The 25,057-nt window shown below is 36.5% G+C and overlaps 1 protein-coding gene and 1 non-coding gene across 4 annotated transcripts; one reads left to right on the forward strand and one right to left on the reverse strand.

The window, feature by feature from the left end:
* Positions 1 to 11,939: 11,939 nt before the first annotated feature.
* On the forward strand, positions 11,940 to 12,043 carry LOC130937086 (small nucleolar RNA R71). Its single transcript, XR_009068320.1, has one exon. It is a non-coding gene; the product is annotated as a small nucleolar RNA R71 (small nucleolar RNA).
* Positions 12,044 to 16,091: 4,048 nt separating this feature from the next.
* Positions 16,092 to 23,761, reverse strand: LOC130935595 (polyadenylation and cleavage factor homolog 4-like). 3 transcript variants are annotated; one of them, XM_057865411.1, is made up of 7 exons: positions 22,904 to 22,922; positions 22,114 to 22,215; positions 21,556 to 21,843; positions 20,772 to 20,900; positions 20,249 to 20,689; positions 17,520 to 19,277; positions 16,092 to 17,400 (listed from the first exon to the last, which is right to left on the reverse strand). In XM_057865411.1, exons 3-7 carry the CDS (start codon positions 21,763 to 21,765, stop codon positions 17,389 to 17,391), a joined length of 2,550 nt encoding a protein of 849 aa, XP_057721394.1. In that variant the 5' UTR covers positions 21,766 to 21,843; positions 22,114 to 22,215; positions 22,904 to 22,922; the 3' UTR covers positions 16,092 to 17,388. The 3 variants fall into 3 exon arrangements, with proteins under 3 accessions (XP_057721394.1, XP_057721392.1, XP_057721393.1); XM_057865409.1 differs by having other exon boundaries at positions 16,094 to 17,400; positions 21,556 to 21,813; positions 22,904 to 23,761; XM_057865410.1 differs by having other exon boundaries at positions 17,146 to 17,400; positions 20,781 to 20,900; positions 21,556 to 21,813; positions 22,904 to 23,761.
* Positions 23,762 to 25,057: the final 1,296 nt, after the last annotated feature.

Genomic DNA, 25,057 nt, shown 5'->3' on the forward strand with positions numbered 1-25,057 from the left:
TGTCCAGAGTTGACATTGGATTATTTTTAGAGTTCATTAATACAAGACTATTTTTATTTTTAATTTATCTCTTTGATTATTGTTTATCATGTCTCTTTTTATTTTCCCTCTTAATTTTGTGAAGTCTACATTTATGATAATGAAGTAGTTCCCCAACTTGATTGAGAGTTGATTAAAAGGAGAACCTTGAGTTGGAATACCCAAGAGTTCAATTGTAATTGGTCCGTTGTTGGTTAGCTTGTTAGTCACTAACTCTAATCCTTCCCATGGGAGAGGATTAGGACTTGTGAATAGAAGTTGACTTTTAACATGACTTTCCCTCATTCGTTGAGGGTTAACTAAGTAGAAACAACTACTAATTATTAATTGATCTTGAGAAAATTCCAACAAGGATAGAACTTTCGATTAATCTTCTCCCAATCAAGATTTTTATTTGAATCACATAAATTCTCTAATTTAATTTTCTGTTTATCAAACTCAAAACCAATTTGGAAAACCTCTGATTAATAAAATAGCACATCTTCCTGCAACTCGTTGAGAAACGACCTGGGACTCATACTCTTAGTATTTTATTTCTAAAATTTGTGACAACTCTTTTCTAAATTGACAAGTGGATCTTTGCTAGTTAAGAACTGTACTTGCAACACCATTTTTCTAAATAAGTGTTAATCTACCAATTTCTGCCACGTCAGGGTTTTCAATGATTTAAGCAAACAACAAAGAGATAAAAGAACGAGAAAAAATTGCAAGTAATAAAGCAATAAAAGAACAAAAGAACTATGTATGTAATATGAACAAGTAAAGCTTTAAAGTGATGGAAAAGTGGTTCAAAACATAAATGAAACCTTGACTTGGGATGAGTTATGGAATCCTTTCCTTGCCATAACTACAACTATGATAATCATGATGGATTAATCTCACTAAGTCAACCCTTACATCGGAGAGTAATTTAAATGAGCATAAGTGTTCTTAACCCACAAGTCCTAGCTTGCTTGCTAATTACTTTAGCGACAAATTAGCGTTAGTGGGAACAAGAATAATTCACAACCCCAGAATTATCACTAAATGTTGGACATTATGGCTCTAGTAATCCATAAACTCATTTTCCCCAAGCCAAAGGGTGGAAATTATCCCATAATCAAAATTGGCATTTCATCAAACACATAGAGGGCATAAACATAAAGCATGGCAAAATTGGTAAATTGATGAAAATTATGAACCATAAATGATCAAAATCAATAAAGGAAACTCAAACAAGCATAAAATAAGTATCAAACATCAAATTAGCAACTAGGAATCCAAAATTGCAAGACTATGTAAATTGAAAAGAGAGATTGAAATAGATGAAAGTGTAGAACAAGTAGTATAATAAAAGAGGATTTAAAGAAATACTTATAACGAGATAGCAAAATCCAAGAACAAAATTGAAGTATAAAATGCGACATTGAAACCCTAATTAAAACCCTAAGAGAGAAAAACCTAAAACTAAACTACCCTAAAACTACTCCTAAAAACTCTGGTGTTGCTTTCCCCTTTAAATATGCTTCAAAGCCTTCAAAAATGGGCCAAAAAGCCCCCAAAACACGAGTCCACGTGCAATTTTAATGGAGGCATGCGCTGGTACCTGTGCGAACGCACGGTTCGTGCATGGGCACAGATGCTGATTTTCCTCCTGTGCGTGGTCACAGGTCCTGATTTTGAACCCTGTGCGTGGGCACAGAAGGTGTGCAGATGCACAGGTCCTAATTTTGACCCCTGTGCGTGCGCACAGGCTGAGATGCTTTTCTCCTTTGTTTTCTTCATGTTTTCTCCCTTTTTGCATGCTTTCTTCCACTTCTACCAACCCATTCTTGCCTCTAGGACCTGAAATCACTCAACAAACATATCACGACATCGAATGGAATAAAAGTGGGATTAAATTTCTCAATTTAAGCACAAAAACGCATGTTTTCACATTTAGGCTCACTTTAGGAATCAAACATAAAAGTATGCTATTTTGGTGAATAAGTGTGAGTTTATGTGATGAAATCCATCCAATTCAAGCTAAACTATATCGTCAAATATGGACTCATCAATAACCTTCCAACACCAAACTTAGAATTGGTGTCTGGGGGCTCTGTATAGCTTTGCACTGAGAGAGAGGGTTGGAACACTAAGTATTACACAATTGTCTCTCTTTTGTCAGAGGGAGAGTTGGGGTTAGGCATCTTAAACAAGATGTGATCTTCCCCTAACTGTAGAATTAACTCTCCCTTAGCTACATCAATGATGGCATTGGCAGTGGCTAGGAAGGGTCTTTCAAAGATGATAAAATCATCCTCGTCCTCTCCGGTGTCCAAGATTATAAAATCTGTAGGGATGTAAAGGTTCTCAACCTTTATTAAGACATCCTCTACCAGAACATATGCCTTTTTCATTGATTTGTCTCCAATCTCTAGTGAGATTCTTGCAGCTTGTACCTCAAATATTCCCAGTCTCTCCATTACAGAGAGTGGCATGAGGTTTATGCTTGACCCTAGGTCACACAAAGCCTTCTCAAAGATAATGGTGCCTATGGCGCAAGGAATTAGGAAGCGTCCGGGATCCGGTAGCTTCTGAGGCAGTTTCTTTTGAACAAAGGCATTGAGTTCCTTGGTGAGCACTGGACGTTCTTCCTCCAATGTCTCTGCTCCAAATAATTTGGCATTTAGCTTCATCAGAATTCCTAGGTACCGAGCAACTTGTCCTTCCCTAGTTTTCTCTTCCTCATCAGAGGAAGAGTAGTCTTCAGATTCTATGATCTTAAACCAAGCATTCAAGGGAACTTCAATGGGCTCCTCATGAACCTTGGGTTCCATCCGTTCTTCAATAGGAAGATCCTTAGTGAATGATGGGCATCCAACTACTCCTATTGTGGTGTTCAACGCTAGGAATTGTGTCTCTTTGGGCATTGAACGCCTAGAAAGGCCTTTCTTACTGGCCTTCAACACTAGTAAAGGTGCTTCTTTGGGCGTTGAACACCCAATAAGGACCTCCTTTCTGGCGTTCAACGCTAGGACTAGCTCAATATTGCGCATTGAACGCCCAGTAGGGACCTCCTTACTGGTGTTCAACGCCAGTGATGGTACCTCTTTGGGCGTTCAACGCCAGTGCATCTCCTTTAGATTCCGCCTCCACCTCTACAGTGATGGCCTTGCACTCTTCTCTTAAATTTACTTCAGTGTTACTAGGAAGAGTGTTAGAAGGGGTCTCAGGGATTTTTTTACTCAGCTGACCAACTTGTACCTCTAATTTTTTTAAGGAGGACCTAATTTCTATTATGAAATTGTGAGTGGTCTTAGAGTGTTCAGAGACTATGGTTGCTAAGTCAGAAAGGCTCTGCTTAGAAGTCTACATCTGTTACTGAGAAGGTAGAAATGGTGGTTTATTGTTGAACCTATTCTGGGTTCTTCCACATTGGTTATTATTGAAGCCTTGTTGAGGCTTATGTTGATCCTTGAAGAACTGAAGATTGATGGTTTAGAAGTTATAATAATTTCTTGTTGCAAGTATAGTTTCTAAACCAAGCAATCAACCTTTCTTACAAACGTTTGATTGTCACAAGTAACAAACCCAATAAAATTTATAAACTGAAGTATTCAAACCTCGGGTCGTCTTCTCAAGGAATTGCAGGGAAGTGTGTTTTACTATTGGTTATGGGAAACAGTGTTTTTGGGTTTAAAAAAGGTTTTGAAAGAGAGAAATGGATTGTAGAAATTAATAAACTAATAATGAAGAAATCTCTTGGCAAGGTATGAAAACTGGAAGTCCTATCCTAGTTATCCTTATCAATGGTGATGAGAATTATACTTTTGCTCCTACTAAGTCAACCTCTAACTATGAAGGTCAGTTAAGTGGACAAATTAATTTAACACCTAAAGTCCTAGTCAACTCCTTAAGGAAAGACTAGAGTTATAGGAATCTAAATTAATCAGCAAATATAATAATTATCAATCACGATGAGTTTGACAACTCAAGAGTCACCAATTAATCAACCAGAACCAAGAATATAGAAAACTAAATTAAAATAAAAAATATCTGGAATACCTCAAATTGAATGAAGATGTCAATTCTAACATGGAAAAGTTCATAAGCCAATTGGGCAATATAAATCAAATACAAATAAAAGCTCCAGAGTAAACAAAAATAGAAGAGAAACATAAATTATTAAACCTGGTATGAAGGAACAATCCTAATCCTAATAGAAATCCTAATCCTAAACCCTAAGAGAGAGGAGAGAACCTCTCTCTCTAAAAACTACATCTAAAACCTAAAATTGTGAGTAATGATTGAATGATTTGATTCTGCTCCACTTCCAGCCTCTAATCTATGTTTTTTGGGCCAAGAACTGGGTCAAAAACAGTCCAGAAATCACTCTCAGTGCTTTCTGGTTCGTACAGGTCGCGGCAAAGTGACGCGGAGGCGTCGTCCACACGTTTGCGTCGATTGAGATTCGCAGCTGCAATGCGTGCGCGTCATCCACGCGTCCGCGTCGCCTAACTTTGAGGTAGCTATAGCAAATTATATATCTTTGTGAAGCCCCGGATGTTAGCTTTTCAACGCAACTGGAACCGCGTCATTTAGACCTCTGTAGCTCAAGTTATGACCGTTTGAGTGCGAAGGGGTCAGGCTGGACAGCTCAGCAATTTCTTCAACTTCTTGTATTCCTTCCACTTTTGCTTGCTTCCTTTCCATCCCCTAAGCCATTCTTGCCCTGTAATCCCTGAAATCACTTAACACACATATCAAGGCATCAAATGATAATAAGAGAGAATTTAAATAAAAGAAAATAAAGGCCAAAGAAGCATGTTTTCAATCATAGCACAGAATCAGGAAGGAAAATGTAAAACATGCAAATCATATGAATAAGTGGGTAAAGAGTTGATAAAAACCACTCAATTGAGCACAAGATAAATCAAGAAATAGTGGTTTATCAACCTCCCCACACTTAAACATTAGCATGTCCTCATGTTAAGCTCAAGAGAAGCTATAAAGGAGTGAAGACGGAATGGTAGGATGTATGAAATGCAACCTATCTATATGAATGCAACTAAATGCAAAATATTTCTACCTACTTGGTCAAGGTAAATAAATCTTCCAAGAATAGACATGAACTGGATTTTAGTAATTCAAATCATAAAAATGAAGTACAAATAACTTGCAAGAAGAAGATAGCTCATGAAAGCAAGAAACATAGAATTAAGCACTGAACCCTTAATGGTAGTGTATATCATTCCAACTCTCAAGTGTCTAGGGTCAATTCTCTTCATTCTCCACTAATCTTGCTTTTTATAGCTTGCTTTTCATCTAACAATCAACAAAAAATTTAATGCACCAATACACAAATCAAGAGGTCTTTTAAGGGTTGTAATGGGGTTAGGGTCAAGGTAGGATTGTATTTGGCCAAGTGGACTAAAATATGAATCCTTAATTAACATAAACTTTCCACCTAACTTAAGACAATCCATGTAATATAAAATCAATAACTACCCATTAACTGCGTTTTCTACATATTTATGCATTCCAAGTTTTGAGTACAGTACATATGCATTGCTATTGCCATTTACTTTGGGTCATTTTTGTCCCCTTTTTATTTTTCTGCTCTTTTTTTTCTTTTCTCAATAATTTTTTTAATGCATATGATTAAGGTATTGAATGCATAAACATGTTCTTAACATTTTTTCACATTTTCACACAAAGTCTAACATACTCAATTCCCAAACCAAATGTTTCCAAACCCACTTTTCCCACACTTAATTCATGAGCACTCTCACTAGTCTAAGCTAATCAAGGATTCAAATTAAGGACATTATTATTTTCCGCTTAGAGTTAGTGATGAGCTAAAGTAAAGAACAAGGGGTAAAATAGGCTCAACATTGGTTTGCAAAGGATAATAAAAGGTAAGGCCATATGGGTATGTAAGCTCAGTGAAACAAGGCCTCAATCATATAAGTGCATGCATACATCAAATAATGGAAATATAGAATTAAGCAAGACAAAGATCACAATTTTAGAGAGAAAAACACACACCAAAAATAAAATATTGGTTGGTAAAATGTAACCAATCAAGTAGGCTCAAAATCTCACTGGTTTTGTGTGTTCGAGCTCTAAATCATGTTCCAAAATAATATTTCTTCAAACAAGTTTTTCAAAAAGTTTTAAATTTAAATTTGTGAAATACTGTAAAAAGTTTATTAAAAAAGAAAATATTACTTCAACCAAGTAATGGTAATATATGCACAAAATCAAACAAACATGAAAATGCAACAACTCATTTAAACGTTGATGTTGAGACAGGAAGGTACTAACCCACGGAGATCGGTATCGACCTCCCCACACTTAAAGAGTGCACTGTCCTCAGTGCATGCAAAGCTGTACAGGTGGGCGGGGGTTGTGGTTCCTCAGATAGTGCTCTTAGTAGAGTCTTTCTCTTTACCCTTCCTGGTGGCCATCCTGAAAAGGGAGAAGAGAAAGGGGCATGAAGTCAAAGGGATAGAGCAGAGAGGAGGGCAGTATGAGTGATAATCATGCCAAAGTAAAGAAGAATGTCGTTAACACATGGTCGCGACTCCATGAAATTAGGACAACAATGGAAACAGGGCATGATAAATTGAGGCAATTAGATGCAAGATGTTTATTGCATGCTGGCAAAGGCATGAGTAGCATAAATCAAGCATTAAAAGCCATAATGTATTATTAGTCGTGAGAAACTAACAATAACGTTTGTATTGACAATCATATTTAATTAATAAAATATTGGAAAGGATTTTGTGAAAAACATGCATTAGAGTAGAAGGGTAGAATAATGAAGAATGCACAATGTCATACAGACTTTTTCACAAACACTTAGTATGCATGTTTAATAAGGTATAGAGAGTATTAAATTGAACATGCAAGCAACCCTATAAAAATAATATATAATTGTCAAAATAATTCCTGAATAATTCACAAGCAAAATATGGAAAATAATGACTCAAGTAAATTTCCAACACCAATTAAAAGAAAAAGAAAGAAAAAGAAGGGAAGAAAAGAAAGAAATAAGAAGGGAAAGAAAGGATTTAGATTTGGGGAAGAAAAGATAAGATATTTGGCTGATTTGGATAAGCTGTGCAGCGCAGGCGACGCGAGCGCGTGGGGCACGCAGTCGCATGGATAAAGCTTCGATGAAGTAACACGAACGCGTGAGGCCCGCGTTCGCGTGAAGTGGTTCGTGCCTTCAGCGCGAGTGCAGCCTCGCGGCCGCGCAACTCTCTTGTGAAAAACTTATTTTGCCAAAACTTTGGGTGACGCTATCGCGTGGTTGACGTGATCGCGTGAATGGCCTAAATTTGAAAATGGCGCAGACGCGTGGCGCACACGTACGCATGGTAGGGCTTGTGCTTCTAGCACGAGTCCAGCCCAATTCTAGCTCAACTTTCGGCCACACACCCTTTTTACGTCGATTTTGAGGCACGCGTTCGCGTGGTTGACGCGGACGCGTGGGAGGCGTTTTTTCCACATGACACGGACGCATCATCGATGCGGTCGCGTGGACCAATTTGTGCCAAAGGCACGCCTCCAACCGTGCTTTCGCGTGACTCTCTGTTCAATCTTGTTTTCTTCCCAACGCACCTATGACGCGGACACGTCGCGTGCAAAATTTTTTTATGCAGTATGCAGAATGCAAAATGCAATGAATGTCATGCAAAAATTTCAGGTTCAATCAAAATTCAAAAACAGACTAAAATGGAAGAGGAACGATCATACTATGGTGGGTTGTCTCCCACCTTGCACTTTTAGTTAAAGTCCTTAAGTTGGACATTCTGGTGAGCTTCTTCTTATGGCGGCTTGTGCTTGTATTCATCCAAGAATCTGCACCAGTGTTTGGAATTCCCACAGCCTCCGGGATCCCAACCTAGGCACAGAAAGCCTTCAAGCAAGCTAAAGCAAGTGAGAAGGCCCCAAGAGTATTGATTTCTAGATTGAATTCCGGAGTCCCAAACCTTGCTTTTGCACCTGTTTTCTTATTGATCATTAGTGTTCCAACCAGGTGGCAGGCAATCTGAATTTTCACTAAAGTGGCCAAACAACTTCCTAGACCCATTCAGTTGGGCTTTACACCAAACTTTGCATGTCCACCTGGAGCATACAACCATGTCGAACCTTGCTTGACATCTCCAACCACTAACCATCTTCTTCTTGCTCTTAATGCCACAAAGAGCTCTAAGTTGACCATCCATCTCTAGAAGCCCATATTCAAGTGGGAAAGTAAAGGTCAAAGATAAGAATTTTACCCACTTGTACGTTGTGTTGGACGGTGATGGCTTCGGGAGAGGTGTTTCTAATGATCTTGCAAGCTCCACTCCCTTGTACTCTTCTTTGGCAACGTCCACCTCTTTTAATCTTCTTCAATATCAACCTCTTCCTCTTGGTAGATCTCTTCCAATTTAATCTCTTCTTCATTGTTCACCAAGGGCATGGGAGGTTGTGCTTCTTCTTTTTTCATGTCCATGTCAAGTCCAATGAGAGAGGATTCAAATGTAGATAAGAATTCATCAATGATCAAATCCATCTCTTGATCATCCCATTTAAAGTCTTCAATCATGAGATGCCTTGGAGGTTGTATACCTTCCTCAACATTAGTTTCAAACGTCTTTGAAGGAGGCTCTATAACTTGACCTTCCCATGGAGGTTCAGCATCTCCTAAGTCTTGAACCACTTCTTCTTCTTCAATATTTCTAGCTTCCTCTACTTGTTCGAGTATAAAGCCACGCTCCTTATTGTCCACTGGAGTTTCTAGTGTCTCCTTCATGCTACGTTCTTCATTAGATTATGCATATGAAGCCATGGGGGTTCCTTGAATGTCCGAATGTCAGAAAGGCAACCGATTTATCGCTTGATCCAGGTGTTTAAGTATGAAATTATATTCCTCCTTGATGGCTTCTTTTCTGTGATAACGCCCTTCAACTACTCCTTCATCTGCAAAGGTCTCTACTACCTTCGCCTTTAATGCCTCCTCTAGTTCCTTATGAAGTATGGATTCACGAAGATGATCCTCTCTCTCTCTTGTTCCATGTCAATAGTATCATTGGGATCATGTTGCTTTTGGGTTGGTGGATGTGGGTGCTCTTCCATGGATGATGGTGATGGGATGGGTGGATCATTATATGGTTGAAATGGAAGTGCATTGGAACTTGAGGGTTGAATATTGGGGTAGAGGGTTGGTCCATGCGGGATAAAAGTGCCTGAAGAGTAGAGGTGAGACTAGTGATAGAGGCAAGTGTGCTCTCCATGGAGGTTTGGGATGGATAGGAGGGTTCATTTTTTTGGAAAACAGGTCCATAATATGGAGGTGGTTCTTTTTGATAAGGATATGGAAATGGTGAATATTGAGGTGGTGGTTCTGGGTATGGTTCATATGGTGGTTGGTGTGGTGGATAAGGATTAGGGTCACCTGGAGGTGAATGGTGGAAAGGGGCTTGTGAGGGTGGTGGTTCAAAGCTATGTTGAGGAGGTGGTTCATCGGCATATGATGGGGCTTGTTGGTAACTACAAGGGGGTCCACTATATCTATCATCCTGGTATGCATTGCAGAGTGGTCTTTGTCCATGATATCTTGGAAGGTGTTGTTTGCCTAAAGGGTTGATCAAGATCCTCTTGGCTCCATCCATCTTTGATTGCTTAGACCTTGATGCATATTCCTATTATAGCTTCCTCTTTCTGCAACATACTTGTAACCAGACTCATAGCAAAAGGGGTGAGAGTTCATAGTAGTAGGATAAAATTAGAAACAAAAACTCACAAAAAGAAAACATTTTAAAAAAGGTATGAAAAAAAATAAGAAAATATTTTGAAAAAGATATGATTTTTGAAAAAAAAATAAGATAAGATTTTGAAAAAGATATGATCTTTTTTTGAAAAAGATTTGAATTTTGCAAAATAAGATAAGCTAAGATAAAAATTTTAAAATTTGATTTTTTTTTTGAAAAATATTTACAATAACCAATAATAAGACACACGTTTGCAATTCCCCGGCAACGGCGCCATTTTGAAGAACTGAAGATTGATGGTTTAGAAGTTATAATAATTTCTCATTGAAAGCATAGTTTCTAAACCAAGCAATCAACCTTTCTTACAAACGTTTGGTTGTCACAAGTAACAAACCCAATAAAATTTATAAACCGAAGTATTCAAACCTCGGGTCGTCTTCTCAAGGAATTGCAGGGAAGTGTGTTTTACTATTGGTTATAGAAAACAATGTTTTTAGGTTTTGAAAAGGTTTTGAAAGAGAGAAATGGATTGTAGAAATTAACAAACTAATAATGAAGAAATCTCTTGGCAAGGTATGAAAACTGGAAGTCCTATCCTAGTTATCCTTATCAATGGTGATGAGAATTATACTTTTGCTCCCACTAAGTCAACCTCTAACTGTGAAGGTCAGTTAAGTGGACAAATTAATTTAACACCTAAAGTCCTAGTCAACTCCTTAAGGAAAGACTAGAGTTATAGGAATCTAAATTAATCAGCAAAGATAATAATTATCAATCACGATGAGTTTGACAACTCAAGAGTCACCAATTAATCAACCAGAACCAAGAATATAGAAAACTAAATTAAAATCATAAATATCTGGAATACCTCAAATTGAATGAAGATGTCAATTCTAACATGGAAAAGTTCATAAGCCAATTGGGCAACATAATTCAAATACAAATAAAAGCTCCAGAGTAAACAAAAATAGAAGAGAAACATAAATTATTAAACCTGGTATGAAGGAACAATCCTAATCCTAATAGAAATCCTAATCCTAAATCCTAGGAGAGAGGAGAGAACCTCTCTCTCTAAAAACTACATCTAAAACCTAAAATTGTGAGTAATGATTGAATAATTTGATTCTGCTCCACTCTCAGCCTCTAATCTGTGTTTTCTGAGCCAAGAACAGGGTCAAAAATAGTACAGAAATCACTCCCAGCACTTTCTGGTTCGTACAGGTCGTGGCAAAGTGACGCGGAGGCGTCGTCCACGCGTTTGCGTGGATTGAGATTCGCAGCTGCGATGCGTGCGCGTCATTCACGCGTCCGCGTCGCCTAACTTCGAGGCAGCTATGGTAATTTATATATCATTGTGAAGCCCCGGATGTTATCTTTCCAACACAACTAGAACCGCATCATTTGGACCTCTGTAGCTCAAGTTATGACCATTTGAGTGCGAAGAGGTCAGGCTGGACAGCTCAGCAATTTCTTCAACTTCTTGTATTCCTTCCACTTTTGCATGCTTCCTTTCCATCCTCTAAGCCATTCTTGCCCTGTAATCCCTGAAATCACTTAACACATATCAAGGCATCGAATGATAATAAGAGAGGATTTAAATAAAAGAAAATAAAGGCCAAAGAAGCATGTTTTCAATCATAGCACAGAATCAGGAAGGAAAATGTAAAACATGCAAATCATATGAATAAGTGGGTAAAGAGTTGATAAAAACCACTCAATTGAGCACAAGATAAATCATGAAATAGTGGTTTATCAATCCCTCCATGAGAAGTTAGGATGGTTCCTCCATGACGAGTTGTAGGTGTTTCTATAGGATTCTCCCATGTAATTCACCTCCCCCATTGTGGGTTGATCTGGATCATAAGCATTTCCTTCATAGGAGGTGTCTTGAGAGATCATGTTAACCTATTAGGTCAAGATCTTATTCTGAGCTAATATGGCATTCAGAGTGTCAACTTCCGGAACTCCTTTCTTCTGAGTCACCCCGTTGTTCACAGGGTTTCTCTCAGAAGTGTACATGAATTGGTTGTTTGCAACCCTTTTAGTGAATTCCTGTGCCTCTTCAGGAGTTTTCTTCAGTGGAGTGATCCACCAGCAGAATGATCCAGTGACATCTTGGACATCTCAGATAGATCATCATAGAAGATATCTAAGATAGACCATTCTGAGATCATGTCAAGAGGGCATCTCCTGATCAATTGCTTGTATCTTTCCCAAGCTTCATAGAGGGATTCACCTTTTTTTTGTCTGAAGGTTTGAACTTCCACTTTGAGCTTGCTCATCTTCTGAGGTGCAAAGAACATGGCCAAGAAAGCATTGACCAACTTTTCCTAAGAGTCTAGGCTTTCTTTAGGTTGAGAATCCAACCATATCCTAGCTCTGTCTCTAACAGCAAAAGGGAAAAGCATAAGCCTGTAGATCTCAGGATCCACTCCATTGGTCTTAATAGTATCACAGATTTACAAGAATTCGGATAGGAATTGAAGTAGATCTTCCAGTGGATGTCCATGGAATTTGCAATTTTGTTGCATTAGAGAGACTAATTGAGGCTTAAGCTCAAAGTTGTTTGCTCTAATGGCAGGTATAGAGATGCTTCTTCCATAAAAGTTAGAAGTGGGTGCAGTAAAGTCACCAAGAACCTTCCTTGCATCTCCTCCATCATTATTATTGGCTGTCGTATCTGTGATTTCAGCTTCTTGTTTGAATACCTCTGTGAGGTTTCCTCCGAAGTGTTGTGCTCTAGTCTCTTGCAAACACTTCCTTAGGGTTCTCTCAAGATCAGGGTCAGGAGTAAAGAGAGGTTCTTTGTCTCTATTCCTGCTCATAAACAAGAAAAAGAAAACAATGAAAGAAGAAAGAATGGGAGCTTCTATGTCAGAGTATAGAGAACTTCCTATGAGATATTTGAAGAAAAGAAAAAGAATGAAGGTAGAGGAAGATTAGATAGAATTTAAAAACAGAAAGGGGGAGAGAAGTAGCACTATTTCAAAAATAAAGAAGAATGAGATTTTAAAATTAAAATATTTTTTGTTTTTATTTTATTCATGTAATTCGAAAAAGAAGGGAGAAAAAGAGAGAAGAAGTTTTCAAAAATAGAAGAGAGAGAAATTAGTTAGGAAGTTTTGAAAAGGAAGAAAGAGAAAGGATAGTATTAAAGAGATACCAAACATTTAAAATTAAAATAAGATAAAACAAGTAACTAATTAAGAAAGATTTGAAAATAAGATAAGATAGAAGATTTGAAAAAGATTTGATTTTAAAAATTTTGAAATTTAAAAGTTGGAAAGAAAAAGTCAACAAGATAACACAAGATTTTGAAAAGATTTGAAAAAGATTTGATTTTGAAATTTGAAATTGAAACAAGATAAGATAAAGATATGAAAAAGATTTGAAAAAGATAAGATACGATAAAGATTTGAAAAAAGATTTTTGAAAAGATAAGATTTGAAATCAAAATTCAAACTTTACTAACAAGAAAGCACTAAACTTAAAAATTTTTAAATCAAGATAAGAAAGGAACAAGATTTTCGAAAATTTGAATAAAGATAGAAAAGATATTTTTTATTTTTTTCGAATTAATGAAGAAAGAGAAAAACAAATAAAAGACACCAAACTTAAAATTTTTTAGATCAAAGACACTATTTTTCGAAAATTAAGAAGACAAATACCAAAAGACACCAAACTTAAAAATTTTAAGGTCAAAACAAGAAAAGAAACAAGAACAACTTGAATACCACGATGAACACTAAAGAACAATTTCGAAATTTTAAAGAAAATAAATAACACACAAAGGACACCAAACTTAAAAACTAACACTAACTCAAAAAAAAGACAAAGAAAAGATGGATTTTAAAAAAAGTTTTTGAAAAAGAAAATAAAAGACACAAAACAAAATAGTAAAATGTACCTAATCTAAGCAACAAAATAATCCGATAGTTTATCAAACTCAAACAATCCCCGACAATGGCGCCAAAAATTTGGTGCACGAAATTGATTCCGCAATATTCGCACATATAGACCGGCAAGTGCACCGGGTTATCCAAATAATACCTCAGGTGAGTGAGGGTCGATCCCACGGAGATTGTTGGTTTGAGCAAGCAATGGCTATCTTGTAGATCTTAATCAGGCAGATAACAAAGATGATTGTTGTTGTGAAAAATGCATAAAACAGATAAATAAATGAAACGTTACGAGATAGGTGTGAAATTAGTGGTAAGATAACGGTTGAGGCTTTGGAGATACTTCTTCCTTCTGGATCAACTTTTCTCACCATCTACTCCAACTTCTAATTGATTCATTCCATGGTAGGCTGTAAGCGACTAACGCCAAGTCAATGGTCATTAATCTCCTCTGCTTTAGGTCAAACGCCGGGATAGCGGTCATCCAATCTGAGCGAGGATGAAGCTCTAGCAATCCGTTCCCTTGGTGATCCTACTCAAAATGCCACAGACAAGTTCGGATCTTCTGGATCAGAGAATGCTGCTACAATGATTCTAGTCTATACCACAGAGGCCCTAATCGCCCCGTACCTCGGCTAAACTGATGTCTCGAGAAGTCTCTAACGAAGTCGTGGATTAGCCGTCTAAAAGATGTATAATCAAGTTTGTGGTTCAATACTATCCCGTCAAGGACTCGCAAGAACCCATGTAGAATAGGGATGACGGTCAAGTTACACTCCCAATTCATTTAGGATGAAGAAGGAAGATACATCTTAGAATGGAATCAAGCATAGATTGAAATAGAATAGTGATATTATTAATTCATAAGAATCAGCAGAGATCCTAGCCTTAATCTAGGAGGTTAGTGACTCATACTGTATAGAAAGTAATGTAAAACGTGTAGAGTGTCCAAGAGCTAAGGTAGAAGATCCTAAATATGGGTGATCTCCTCTTTAAATACTAATCTAGTGACTAAGTATTACAAAAATATGATATACTAGACTTAGAGGTGCGAAAATCCACTTTCCAAGCCCACTTGGTGAGTGTTTGGGCTGAGTTTGGGGTGTCTCCACGAGCTAGTACTCCTTAGGGGCATTGAACGCTAGCTTGGGACTCTCTTTTGGGCGATGGACACTAGCTGCTCCCTTTTGGGCATCCAACGCCAGGAATGGGGTTGGTAGCTGGCGTTGAACGCCAGTTTTGGGCCTTCATTTCCGAAACAAAGTATGGAATATTATATATTTTTGGAAAGCCCTGAATGTTAGCTTTCCGTAGCCATTGAGAACGTGCCATTTAGACTTCTATAACTCCAGAAATGCTCCTTCGAGTGCATGGAGGTCAGAATCTAACAACATCTGCAGTCCTTTCTCTGTCTCTGAATCAGACTTTTTCCAAAGCTCATGAATTTCATCCAGAAATTACCTGAAATCATAAGAAAACACCAAAACTCAAAGTAGAATCCAAAAATATGAATTTTGCACTAAAACATATGAAAACATAATAAAACATAAACAAAACGTAATGAAAACTATATAAAAATGATGCCAAAAAGCGTATAAAATATCTGCTCATCATTGGGCCACTAAGATTGGAACCCGAGTGCGCAAAAGAAAAGTTGGTAAAAATTCTTCAACCTCAATAGATAATGCTCTCTTAGTTGATGGTTTGAAACACAATTTGATTAGTATTAGTTAATAGGAGGTATTTTAATAAATGGGGACGAAAGACGGACCTTATAGAGACCTATTATCATTCTTAGTTACAAGTTAGTTTTAATGTTTTTTATGTTGAGATTTCTCAATATTATAATCTTTCATGATCAATTTTGATACGTTATTTTATTTAGTTATACTCTTTCTGAATGTAATGAAACACCTTCGTACCTCAACAAAGCGATAAGTAGAAAACATTTCAAATGTTCTATGGTTTTAAATATTTCATTGTTTATAGTTATTCATCTCAATCATAATATTCATAATATATATTATGATTGAGATTAATGACTAAAACTAATTTTATAATTGAAATCAATAGTTAAAGATAGTGAAACACCTAAAACCACGGTACACTTGCTTCCCATAATATTTTTGCACTGCAAGATGAGATTGGACTGAACGAACAAGTTTGGTTCCTTCCGTTGTGTTTATACTTTATAAATTATAATAGCTATTCATGTTCTGTGAGGAAACAGCTAGTCCTATCCTATTAAGTATCATTAGAGTAAGAAACCAATTATGAGAATCCTCTAGAGGCATTTTTCATACGGTGCATATCATCGTGGGTTTCACATGCTGGTTTTAAAGGGTATCTGATTGCCCCAAGCACACAAAAAAATTGAAAAAAAAAAAAAAAAAGAAGTCGCTGTTCAATTCCTTCTCCCGAGTGGAACCGATGGAGCAACCGATTACCTTTTTTTGTAGAGAAAAAGTAAAGACAAATAAATTTCTAACCAAAAAACAGAGTCCACGTTTATGGATTAATTGAAAATACAAAAATGTTCTTCACCTTTTAAAATAGGAGATATCTAAGAACCTGCGGGGAGCTATTTGTCTTCACCCTTTTTTTTTTAATGCCTTCTCATTGTTGGGTTTGGTTACAGCGAACGATGCGGCTTTTTTGCTTCCTCAGCCATCCGAAGTTAAAAACCAAAGTGAAATGTTGCATGGTTTTACCCTTCTATTAAAGCTGCTTTTTCGCCCTAATTAGTCACAATTTCATGCAGCTAAATAATGACAAAAATGTTCTTCACCTTTTAAAATAGGAGATATCTAAGAACCTGCGGGAAGCTATTTGTCTTCACCCTTTTTTTTTAATGCTTTCTCATTGTTGGGTTCGGTTACAGCGAATGATACGGCTTTTTTGCTTCCTCAGCCATCCGAAGTTAAAAACCACAGTGAAATGTTTTATGGTTTTACCCTTCTATTAAAGCTGCTTTTTCGCCCTAATTAGTCACAATTTCATGCAGCTAAATAGTATCAGAGGAATGCAATGAGAATCGACGAATGCTTCAGCAGTACAATGGTCACAAAGGCCCATTTTATATCAGCATCATAAAGCCTTGATAATGAATAATTAAAATGAACCTTTAGTTCGAATGCTGAGTGCCCAAACATTAACATTCCCTAAAACCATATCAAAACCGTGACGACAATGTTCCAAACATTAATTCCTGCAGTTGTTCTTGTCAACTAATTAAAGGCATGGGACTTGGACTTCAGAGTAAATTTTGGGAGAACTCGCTCTTTTTTTCTTTTGAAATGGGTGTTCCAAACATTATATTGAGTCACAACTTAATCTTAGAAGATTGCGTTGACCAAGAGTTCCAATAGAAGTCCATATCTAATGACTAATGTTTAATTTTAGCATGATTTAAATATAATTGATTCGCGAGAAACAAAAGCAGAAACAATATATAAAATAAAATAAAACAAATAATGTCAATACTGATGCAAAATTTGAGCCGCAAAACAAAAACTCTCCAATTTATATATACTTTGAACACCTTTTCCCGAGTACAAAAGAAACAAAGAAAAATAAGCACAAAATTGTTTAACCGCTTTAGAGACCGGTTAGAGGCAACTAATATAGCATGCATATCACAGCAAAATTTAGTATGTAGAGTAAACCTGTCTTGAGTCCCTCAGTAAACTTATGATTCTCCATCAAAGTAGAGGCGTAAATAATCAGTCCTGTTCCTGTGAAAAATGGAAAAGGTCCAATAAATCACCATACAATAAAATTGTAAACTCACTTCTCCAATAGACACATTGTAATTTTGAACAAACTAATGACAGATCCATTCCATAAGGCTTACCATCTTGATGCCGCCAGCTACCGAGTTCTCAGATAAACATTTAGCATGAACAATTGGCCCCACATTTCTACTTTCCATCTCACCGTTTCTATCCAAGTTGTTTATGTAAACAGCACCTTCGAACATCCATTCATCCCTCTCTTGACAGTACACATCTTCAAACAGATCACCACACAATACACACAAGCACTGGCTTTCATCAGCTGGAACCATAGCATCAAATGGACTCCTGTCTGTTTCCTCGCAATAATCGTCTACAGAATCACTAGGCTCAGACGGAAACCAATTCTCATACCATTTTCTGGATGCTCTAATTAGACCATGTTGCTCTCTTTCTCGTGCAAAATGCCACTCCAAGTGTTTGTTGAACTGTTCTTCCTGTTTAAGCTTAATACCACAAAATCTGCAATGATGCTGACCATCATCCAATAATCCCTTGATTACAGTGGGATGCATCTCTCGAACTATATCAGGCTTAAAATCAAAGCCGATGATATTCCTTATTTTGGTGTTGGTTGATTGACTTACAATCAGGGAGGCTTTTGCATCATCTTCCACAACTTTAGAGGATGTTACTGGGAGAACTGTGGAACCAGTAACTGAAGGAACTGGCAATGAGCTACTGGCAGTAATGCTTTCAGTACGGGCTTCCAATTGAACCAATGCCTCTGTTGGTACCTTAGTCGATGACTCCGAATCTGTAGATATCAAACCTTTTGCAACCAGTGAGCTTAAAAGGTTTGCAATGGGATTCAAGGAATTGTTTTTTGTAGCGGTTGAGGTTGGAGCTGACACAGTGCTCATGTTAGAGGAAGTTGGTAATTTTGTAGAGACCTTTGGTTTCTGTCCAGTATTTGCTTGTGATATGTTATCCAGAATAGAAGAATCGTCATCTGGAGGAACTAATGTTGACGGTGATGCAACTGCAGATACCGAAGAAATTAATGTGGCAGGCGAGGGTCTACCTGATAGAGCTGGGCAAACCCCTAAGTCAGAGGGAAGATTCTTTGTAACTAGACTACTACTTGTACCAGGAAAACTATTTGTAATTGATTTGTTGAGGAATCTAGTCTGCACAGTTGCAGCTGACAAACTACTTTTTGATTGTTCTGAACTTTCACTGCCCAAAGAGACTTTAGAGTGGAGAGGCTTCTTAGTTTTTGCAATAACTTCAGTCTGGGAAGAGACCAGTGGCTGCTGCTGATGCCTTGGCAGAAAAGAAGTCTCTGAAGATAAAGGACCATGCAAATCCTTTTCTCTAGATCTATGCAAACTACCAACTTGAGCATTGGCAGCTGGTTGATCTCTAATGTATTGTCTCTGCAGATCTCCCAGAAATTGTGATGTTTTAGAAGCCTTCCCATTGTCTTGCTCCAACAAATTTTGTGTTGGATGAGGGTGGAGCTTTGTTACAGGCAATGATGCAGACTGCTGCTGCAAAGGTGACTGCACAGAAGTGGGTTTTGTTCCCATGGAATCAAATTGCTTTTGTCCCATAGTTTCAGACATATCTTTGGTTGCATTTGGCATGGAAGACCGATTTGGCATCCTGACAACCAGAGAACTTGTATTAGCTGGTAAGCAACCTAAAGCTGACAACAATTCATCCGAGTGACCTGGCTTCAGATTCAACTTTTCATTTGATCTCTGCTCCTGCAATTGCCATGGCAATGATGAATGCTCCCCAGATGCAAATGATTGTTTCCTAGCAGTAGATATTTCTCTATCATGGTGCAAGATTTGGGATTGATCTCCATCCTGGACACGGAAACAAGTCAGATGTAACATGACATATAAGCTTGTCATTCTTAGCACTGTCGAAAATATTTATGGAGTCTCATTACCCTTCTTCTCCAATTATAAGAATTAACATAGCACAGAAGATAGAAGGCAATGTGAGAAAATCATATTAAAAGGGGGTTCTAAGTACTTACTGGAAATTGATGATAAAACAAGGTGGTAAAGTTATATAGTAATGCTGTAAAACAGACCTAGGACCGAGGAACAGTGTTTTGGGAACAAATTCTTCAGTGATCAAATCCACAAAGTGCTGAATTCCCAAGGGTTATGTTCATGAACCCTGCTATAGAAAATGAGGACTTTCATTGATCGCTCTTATCCCCCGTGATATCTTTCCTTTTTAAATTCCCATAGCATAAGATAATACACCTAATGTAAATAAACACTAATTTATCCGAGAGTATCTTTTGGAGGGGTGATAGAGAGGAAGTGGCATGGTCAAGCTCAAGTAAACTATATTTGGAAGAAACTTAAATTTTAAGGAGAGAATAGAATGGCAAGTTAGGGACACCTATTCCACCCTTGCAGCTCAAGGCTACATTTGTCCCAACAAACTGGGGAATCAAGGAAGGATTGTCAATTTATCATGCATTCCATTCCCAACCTTTATTAAACTGGTACACATTCAACCATAAGGAGGACATCATCTACTACACTATATAACAAGCCACTTCATTTCATTGTCTATAAAAACTCCTAGATATAGCCTAAGACAACCAACCCATAGATGAAGATCCTAATGAAAAGCAAGTAGTGAAACCCTAATATAAATTGGGCCAGTATATCATCTGTCATAAAATCACAATCAGACAAGATAACTTGAAGTTGCAAAAATTAACAAAATTGATGGACAAGGACACCATCCATGTATAAACTGCAATTGGATGAATAAATTTAGGTGGCAAAGTGCAATAATCAAGCATGCTTACCAAATTCTCATCATCACCACCCATCCATGGTTCTGTATTCATGTTGTTGGCAATGCTGGCTGCACCATCACCAATCATTCCAGAGTTCATTTCATCCCACGTGAATTCCTCTTCCTCAGAATTTTTCCAGCTACCTGGCACTACACTGCTCTGTATGCTAGTTAAGTTTTGTGTTGGCTGATGATGTGCACCCAAGTTCATCGACTTTGGTGCTTCACGATTCGAAAAACCAAGCTTCAAACTGAAACCATTACTTTGATTAGACGTGTTCTCTGCCACGCTGATTCCTGCTTTATACCAAGTTTTATCATGTCCCAGCTCCGTAACCCTACTGCCCGTTGTTCCAATACTTGAAATACCAGAACTATTTTTTATTGCCCCATAGGATTCAGCTAAACTCTTCTCAGGAACAGAATTGTTATATGCATCTCTTTGAATACGCTGATTAGAATGCAAGATAAACCATTACATTCAAATATGACAATTGATAGAATGAATACCAGACATAAGAAAAGAAATTTACCCTACATACATGCATGTTAATCCTAGGATCTAGCCACGGTCGTGAAGCACCCAAAACTCTACTTGGCCTCTCTGAATCCTCATTTGAGTTCAAAATAGCTCTAGTCGTATCATTAGCTACTCCTTTAATCTTCATGACATGAAAATGGACATGATAGAAGAAATAAGTACCTGACATATGATATAAAGAGGTATGTATGACTAAATTATACAGATGATATCTACTCGAAACTAAGCATATTCCCAAGCAATACAGTGTATGAATGAGTTGTCAAATCATGATACATAGTATGAATCACAAAGCTTCTTTGGAATTTTGAATCATTTTTTTAAGGTATAGTGTCAAGAGGAGATGTTGGGTGGTCTAAACATGAATAAATACAACACGGGAAAAAGTATTCAAAAGATTACCTCAATCTCAAGCTAACAAGATTAATATATTAAACCATATAAACAACAATAAAACCCAAAATATATCCAAAGGAAAAAAGGTCAGGATATTTCATATTTACAAAAAGTAAAGGAGTTTTAGTTTCTTAGAAAGTTCATATTTACAAAGATGTGGAATGCAGGACTATTGCATTGTGTCTCAAGTGTCTCAGTAAGAAGTAATCAAGATCAGAATTTGGTTGCATGAGATATCTTCAAGTTCAATTTTAATATCCAAGAAACAAGAATGAGAATTCAATTGATCACCCAAAAAAAAGGTAGTCCAATCCTGAGTAACTCCACTCAAATCCAACATTTCAACGTTTATACATTTTAGGTGCAATCATTTCACCCACCCTGCTGGACTGCTGAAGACGCTGTCGTTCTAAATACTTAGGATTCACATGGATGCTATGAGCTGGGCGTTGTGACTGTGATTCACTTCTGAGTGTAGCAGATGAAGAAGCCGAACCATTGACTGCAGGTGTGAAGCCAAGTTCCTTTTCAATCATCTGAAGGGTCTGCGGAGGAAAGTATCCCTTCCAAGTTCCAAAAAGATGCCTCATACTTGAATGGACAGGTGGATCAACCTGTTTGTATGCCTTGATGAATACCTAAAATGTAAAGGAGTAACGGGCAAGTACCTAGTTAAAAATAGGTTGTAAAATTAGAAAAAATATCTCAGCAAAAATACAAAGAGAATAACAGTTACCAGTAGAACAAGCAGAATATTCATATTTAATGAAATGCAAGAATTCTAACTATCTTTTTCGATGTGACCTACATAGTGTAAAACCTCATAACCTCAGAATTTGGACTATTCATTGTAGATCATATAATAAATAAAGTGATAAGTAGTTTCTAGATAAAGGCATTAAAGTTCAACAAAAATGAAAACAGAACAGATATCTGACCTCAGGTAGTCTGCCAGCAAAGTATTTTATATAATCCCGCCCAATATTCTTAACAATACTGTCCAAGAGATAAAGAGATGGAAGCTTTTGTTCATTTGGAACCTGGATAGCCATTAACACAAATTTGAATCGTTAAAGCGATGAGACAGCTTTTCTACTGTGGAAAAAATTAATAAGCAAAGAAACAGATACAACACTGCCAAGCCATATCTAAACAAGGGTAACAACTTAAGCCTAAAAAGTATGAGCAAATTTCATTGAAACCAGACTTCAGAGCGTTGATTATAATAGGAAACAGTAGTGTTCATTTCCTTTGCCATATCCAACAACAAATAAAAAAGAAATGAAAATTTTCAAAGTTTGTAAACCCCCTGTTTTATACAAAGTGATGAAAAGAGAATCAGGAAAAATGTAGAGCACTACTTTTTAATGATACTCCTACAAAACTGCCATCACCAAGCAAAGGATAATTCTTAGTTTTTCTTTTTACCTCTTGATTGAAAAACTATAGATCTTTATTCTCTGAAAACCTTAACAATTAACAAATGAAACTTGATTGAATTGGGTTAAGCATAAATGCTTTAAAAAAAAAAAAAAAAAAAAAACTACCGGACAAACATCTCTTTTTCTCATCTACTCCCAGGACTGCAACTCTTCCCATTCATTACTTGCACCTTAGATTCTTACCAACTCAATTCAATCCAAATAATTAAAAATGGCACAAGACATGAAAACAGATTGTGAAAAAAACAGCATAAACAAGCGCACAGTGCAAACTTTAAAGGTTCACCTCTACAATGTTGGTACAAACGGTGCCAGCAATGGCCTTCGCAGCAGAAAGGTTCTCTCCTGCAATGATGGTCAAGTTCGTAATTATTGGCTTCGAGTTGAAAGTGAGCTCAGCTAGCGCGGCCTTGTACTGAGATACAAGCTCCTGGTGCGGTGGCGGTTGCGGGTGGTACCTGTCGCTGCTTTCGGAGTCCCTGTCGCTGTTAGTTCGGAACCTCGCGGTGGCGGAAGTCAACGGTGAAACCGCAGAGGACGGCGGTTGCCGCGGCTGAGAAAACGGTCGGGAAATGGGGTTGGAACTGCTGTCGAGCTCGTCGATCAATCGGGGCTTCTTGGCGCCCGGCTCTCTCGATCTATCGAACGATCTACGCGTGCTCTCCATGTTCATGTATTAATTAAAAAAAATACGTATATATATGAAACGAATGTAAAAACCCTAATGTAGTTTCAATTAAGCGAGGAGCTTGCGGGAACAAGATTCAATTGATTTACCGAACGAAATAGCGTCCGGTTATTGGTTCCCGCGCAGATTTTATTGCCAGGTGGAGAAAGAGAATGAAAAACAGAAGAAAACTGAAAGAGGGAAAAGACAAAATCTACCGGGGGATTGGGTTAAACCCTAATCCCCAAATCCAGACAAAATGGAGGGATAAAAAGAAGGGGGTTGAACGTTATATGAAGGACGCGATTAGCATCAAGAGTGAAGAAACTCATCGGTAGTAACTCCAGGTTAGTGAACTGAACTATCAGTGTGACCTTTCCTCAATCTCAAAATTCGAACTGTTTCTTTCTTTCTTCTTTTTTTTTTCTTTTTTCCTTCCTTCTTTTTTTCACTTTCTTTCGTTGATCAGAGTATTGATTTAGTCATTCAATTCAATTCAGATGCTCCCCTTTTTTTATACATAGTAGATCTGATCTCAGACATTCTTGAAATTATAATTCCGACATTAATTGAATATTTGCCATAAGAGATTTTTTTATACTATATCTGTTTGTTAATAAATTTATGAGTAAATAACTATTTTTTATCATAAAAAATTTAGATATTGATAAAATTGATCACAAACTATTAAATTAATATTATACTAATAAAAAATAAATTTTATTCGACAAAAATATTTAAATGTTAGATTTTTATTGACTCACTAAAAAAAATATATTAAATTTTTCAAATGTTCCTTCTATTTTTAACCACTTAAACATTTAATCAAATTACATTAACTATAATAAAAGATAAGCATTTGTTTTAAAATAAAAATAAGCACATCAAAATCAGAGTAACAAATATTGAAGAATCAAGTAGATTAAGAGTTTGTTTAAGTGAACTTTTAAAAAAAAAATTGAATTATCTTTTTTAAAAGATTTTATAGAAAAATAAAAATAATTTTATATTTTGATATTTTATACAAAAAAATTTTTCAATTTATTAATTATATTTGGGTATAATAATATAAAAATATTTTTTTGTTTATTTATTATGTGAAAAAATATTTTTTTAAAAAAAAGATCTTTTAAAAAAATATAAATTGTACCTTCTCAAAAAAAATATTTTTTATTTTTTTAGTGCTTTTATTTTTATTACTAAAAATTTACCAAATACACTAAAAATAAAAAAAAAATCTTTTTTATTGAAAAAAGATCATTTTATTAATCTAAGACGTCCAAACAAACACTAAAAAAAATTTTAAAAACAAAAAATTGAACCAGCTTTAATAATTGAGCACAAAATATGGTATTATAATTACCTAATTCTTCTCTGAAAGAATAAAGGAAGAAGAAAGTGAATAAAAAAAATGAGATAACTATCAAATTAGTATTCGAAAAATTTAAACGTTGACAAAATAATACTTAAGAGACATTATTAACAAAAGGATCCCTAAATAATTTTGGAATTCGACAAAAATAACTAAACGTTAACTATCTCTGTTTCTGTTAACGAAAAATGCTGAGGTAATAAATTTCAATGATGAAATGGAAAACTCACAAAGCTATATAATTATGAGGTACTTTTATTTATTATTAAAATTTAATATGTAGAAAAACTAAAATCTCTAAATAAAAAAATTCCTAAATCATTAACCCTAACATTTAGATAGACTCATTCGTGCTGCAAAATCTATATCTCATAGCTTCTTCTTCTCCCCTTCACATATGG

Source organism: Arachis stenosperma, chromosome 6 (assembly GCF_014773155.1).
Source record: "Arachis stenosperma cultivar V10309 chromosome 6, arast.V10309.gnm1.PFL2, whole genome shotgun sequence".
Lineage (NCBI taxonomy): Eukaryota > Viridiplantae > Streptophyta > Magnoliopsida > Fabales > Fabaceae > Arachis > Arachis stenosperma.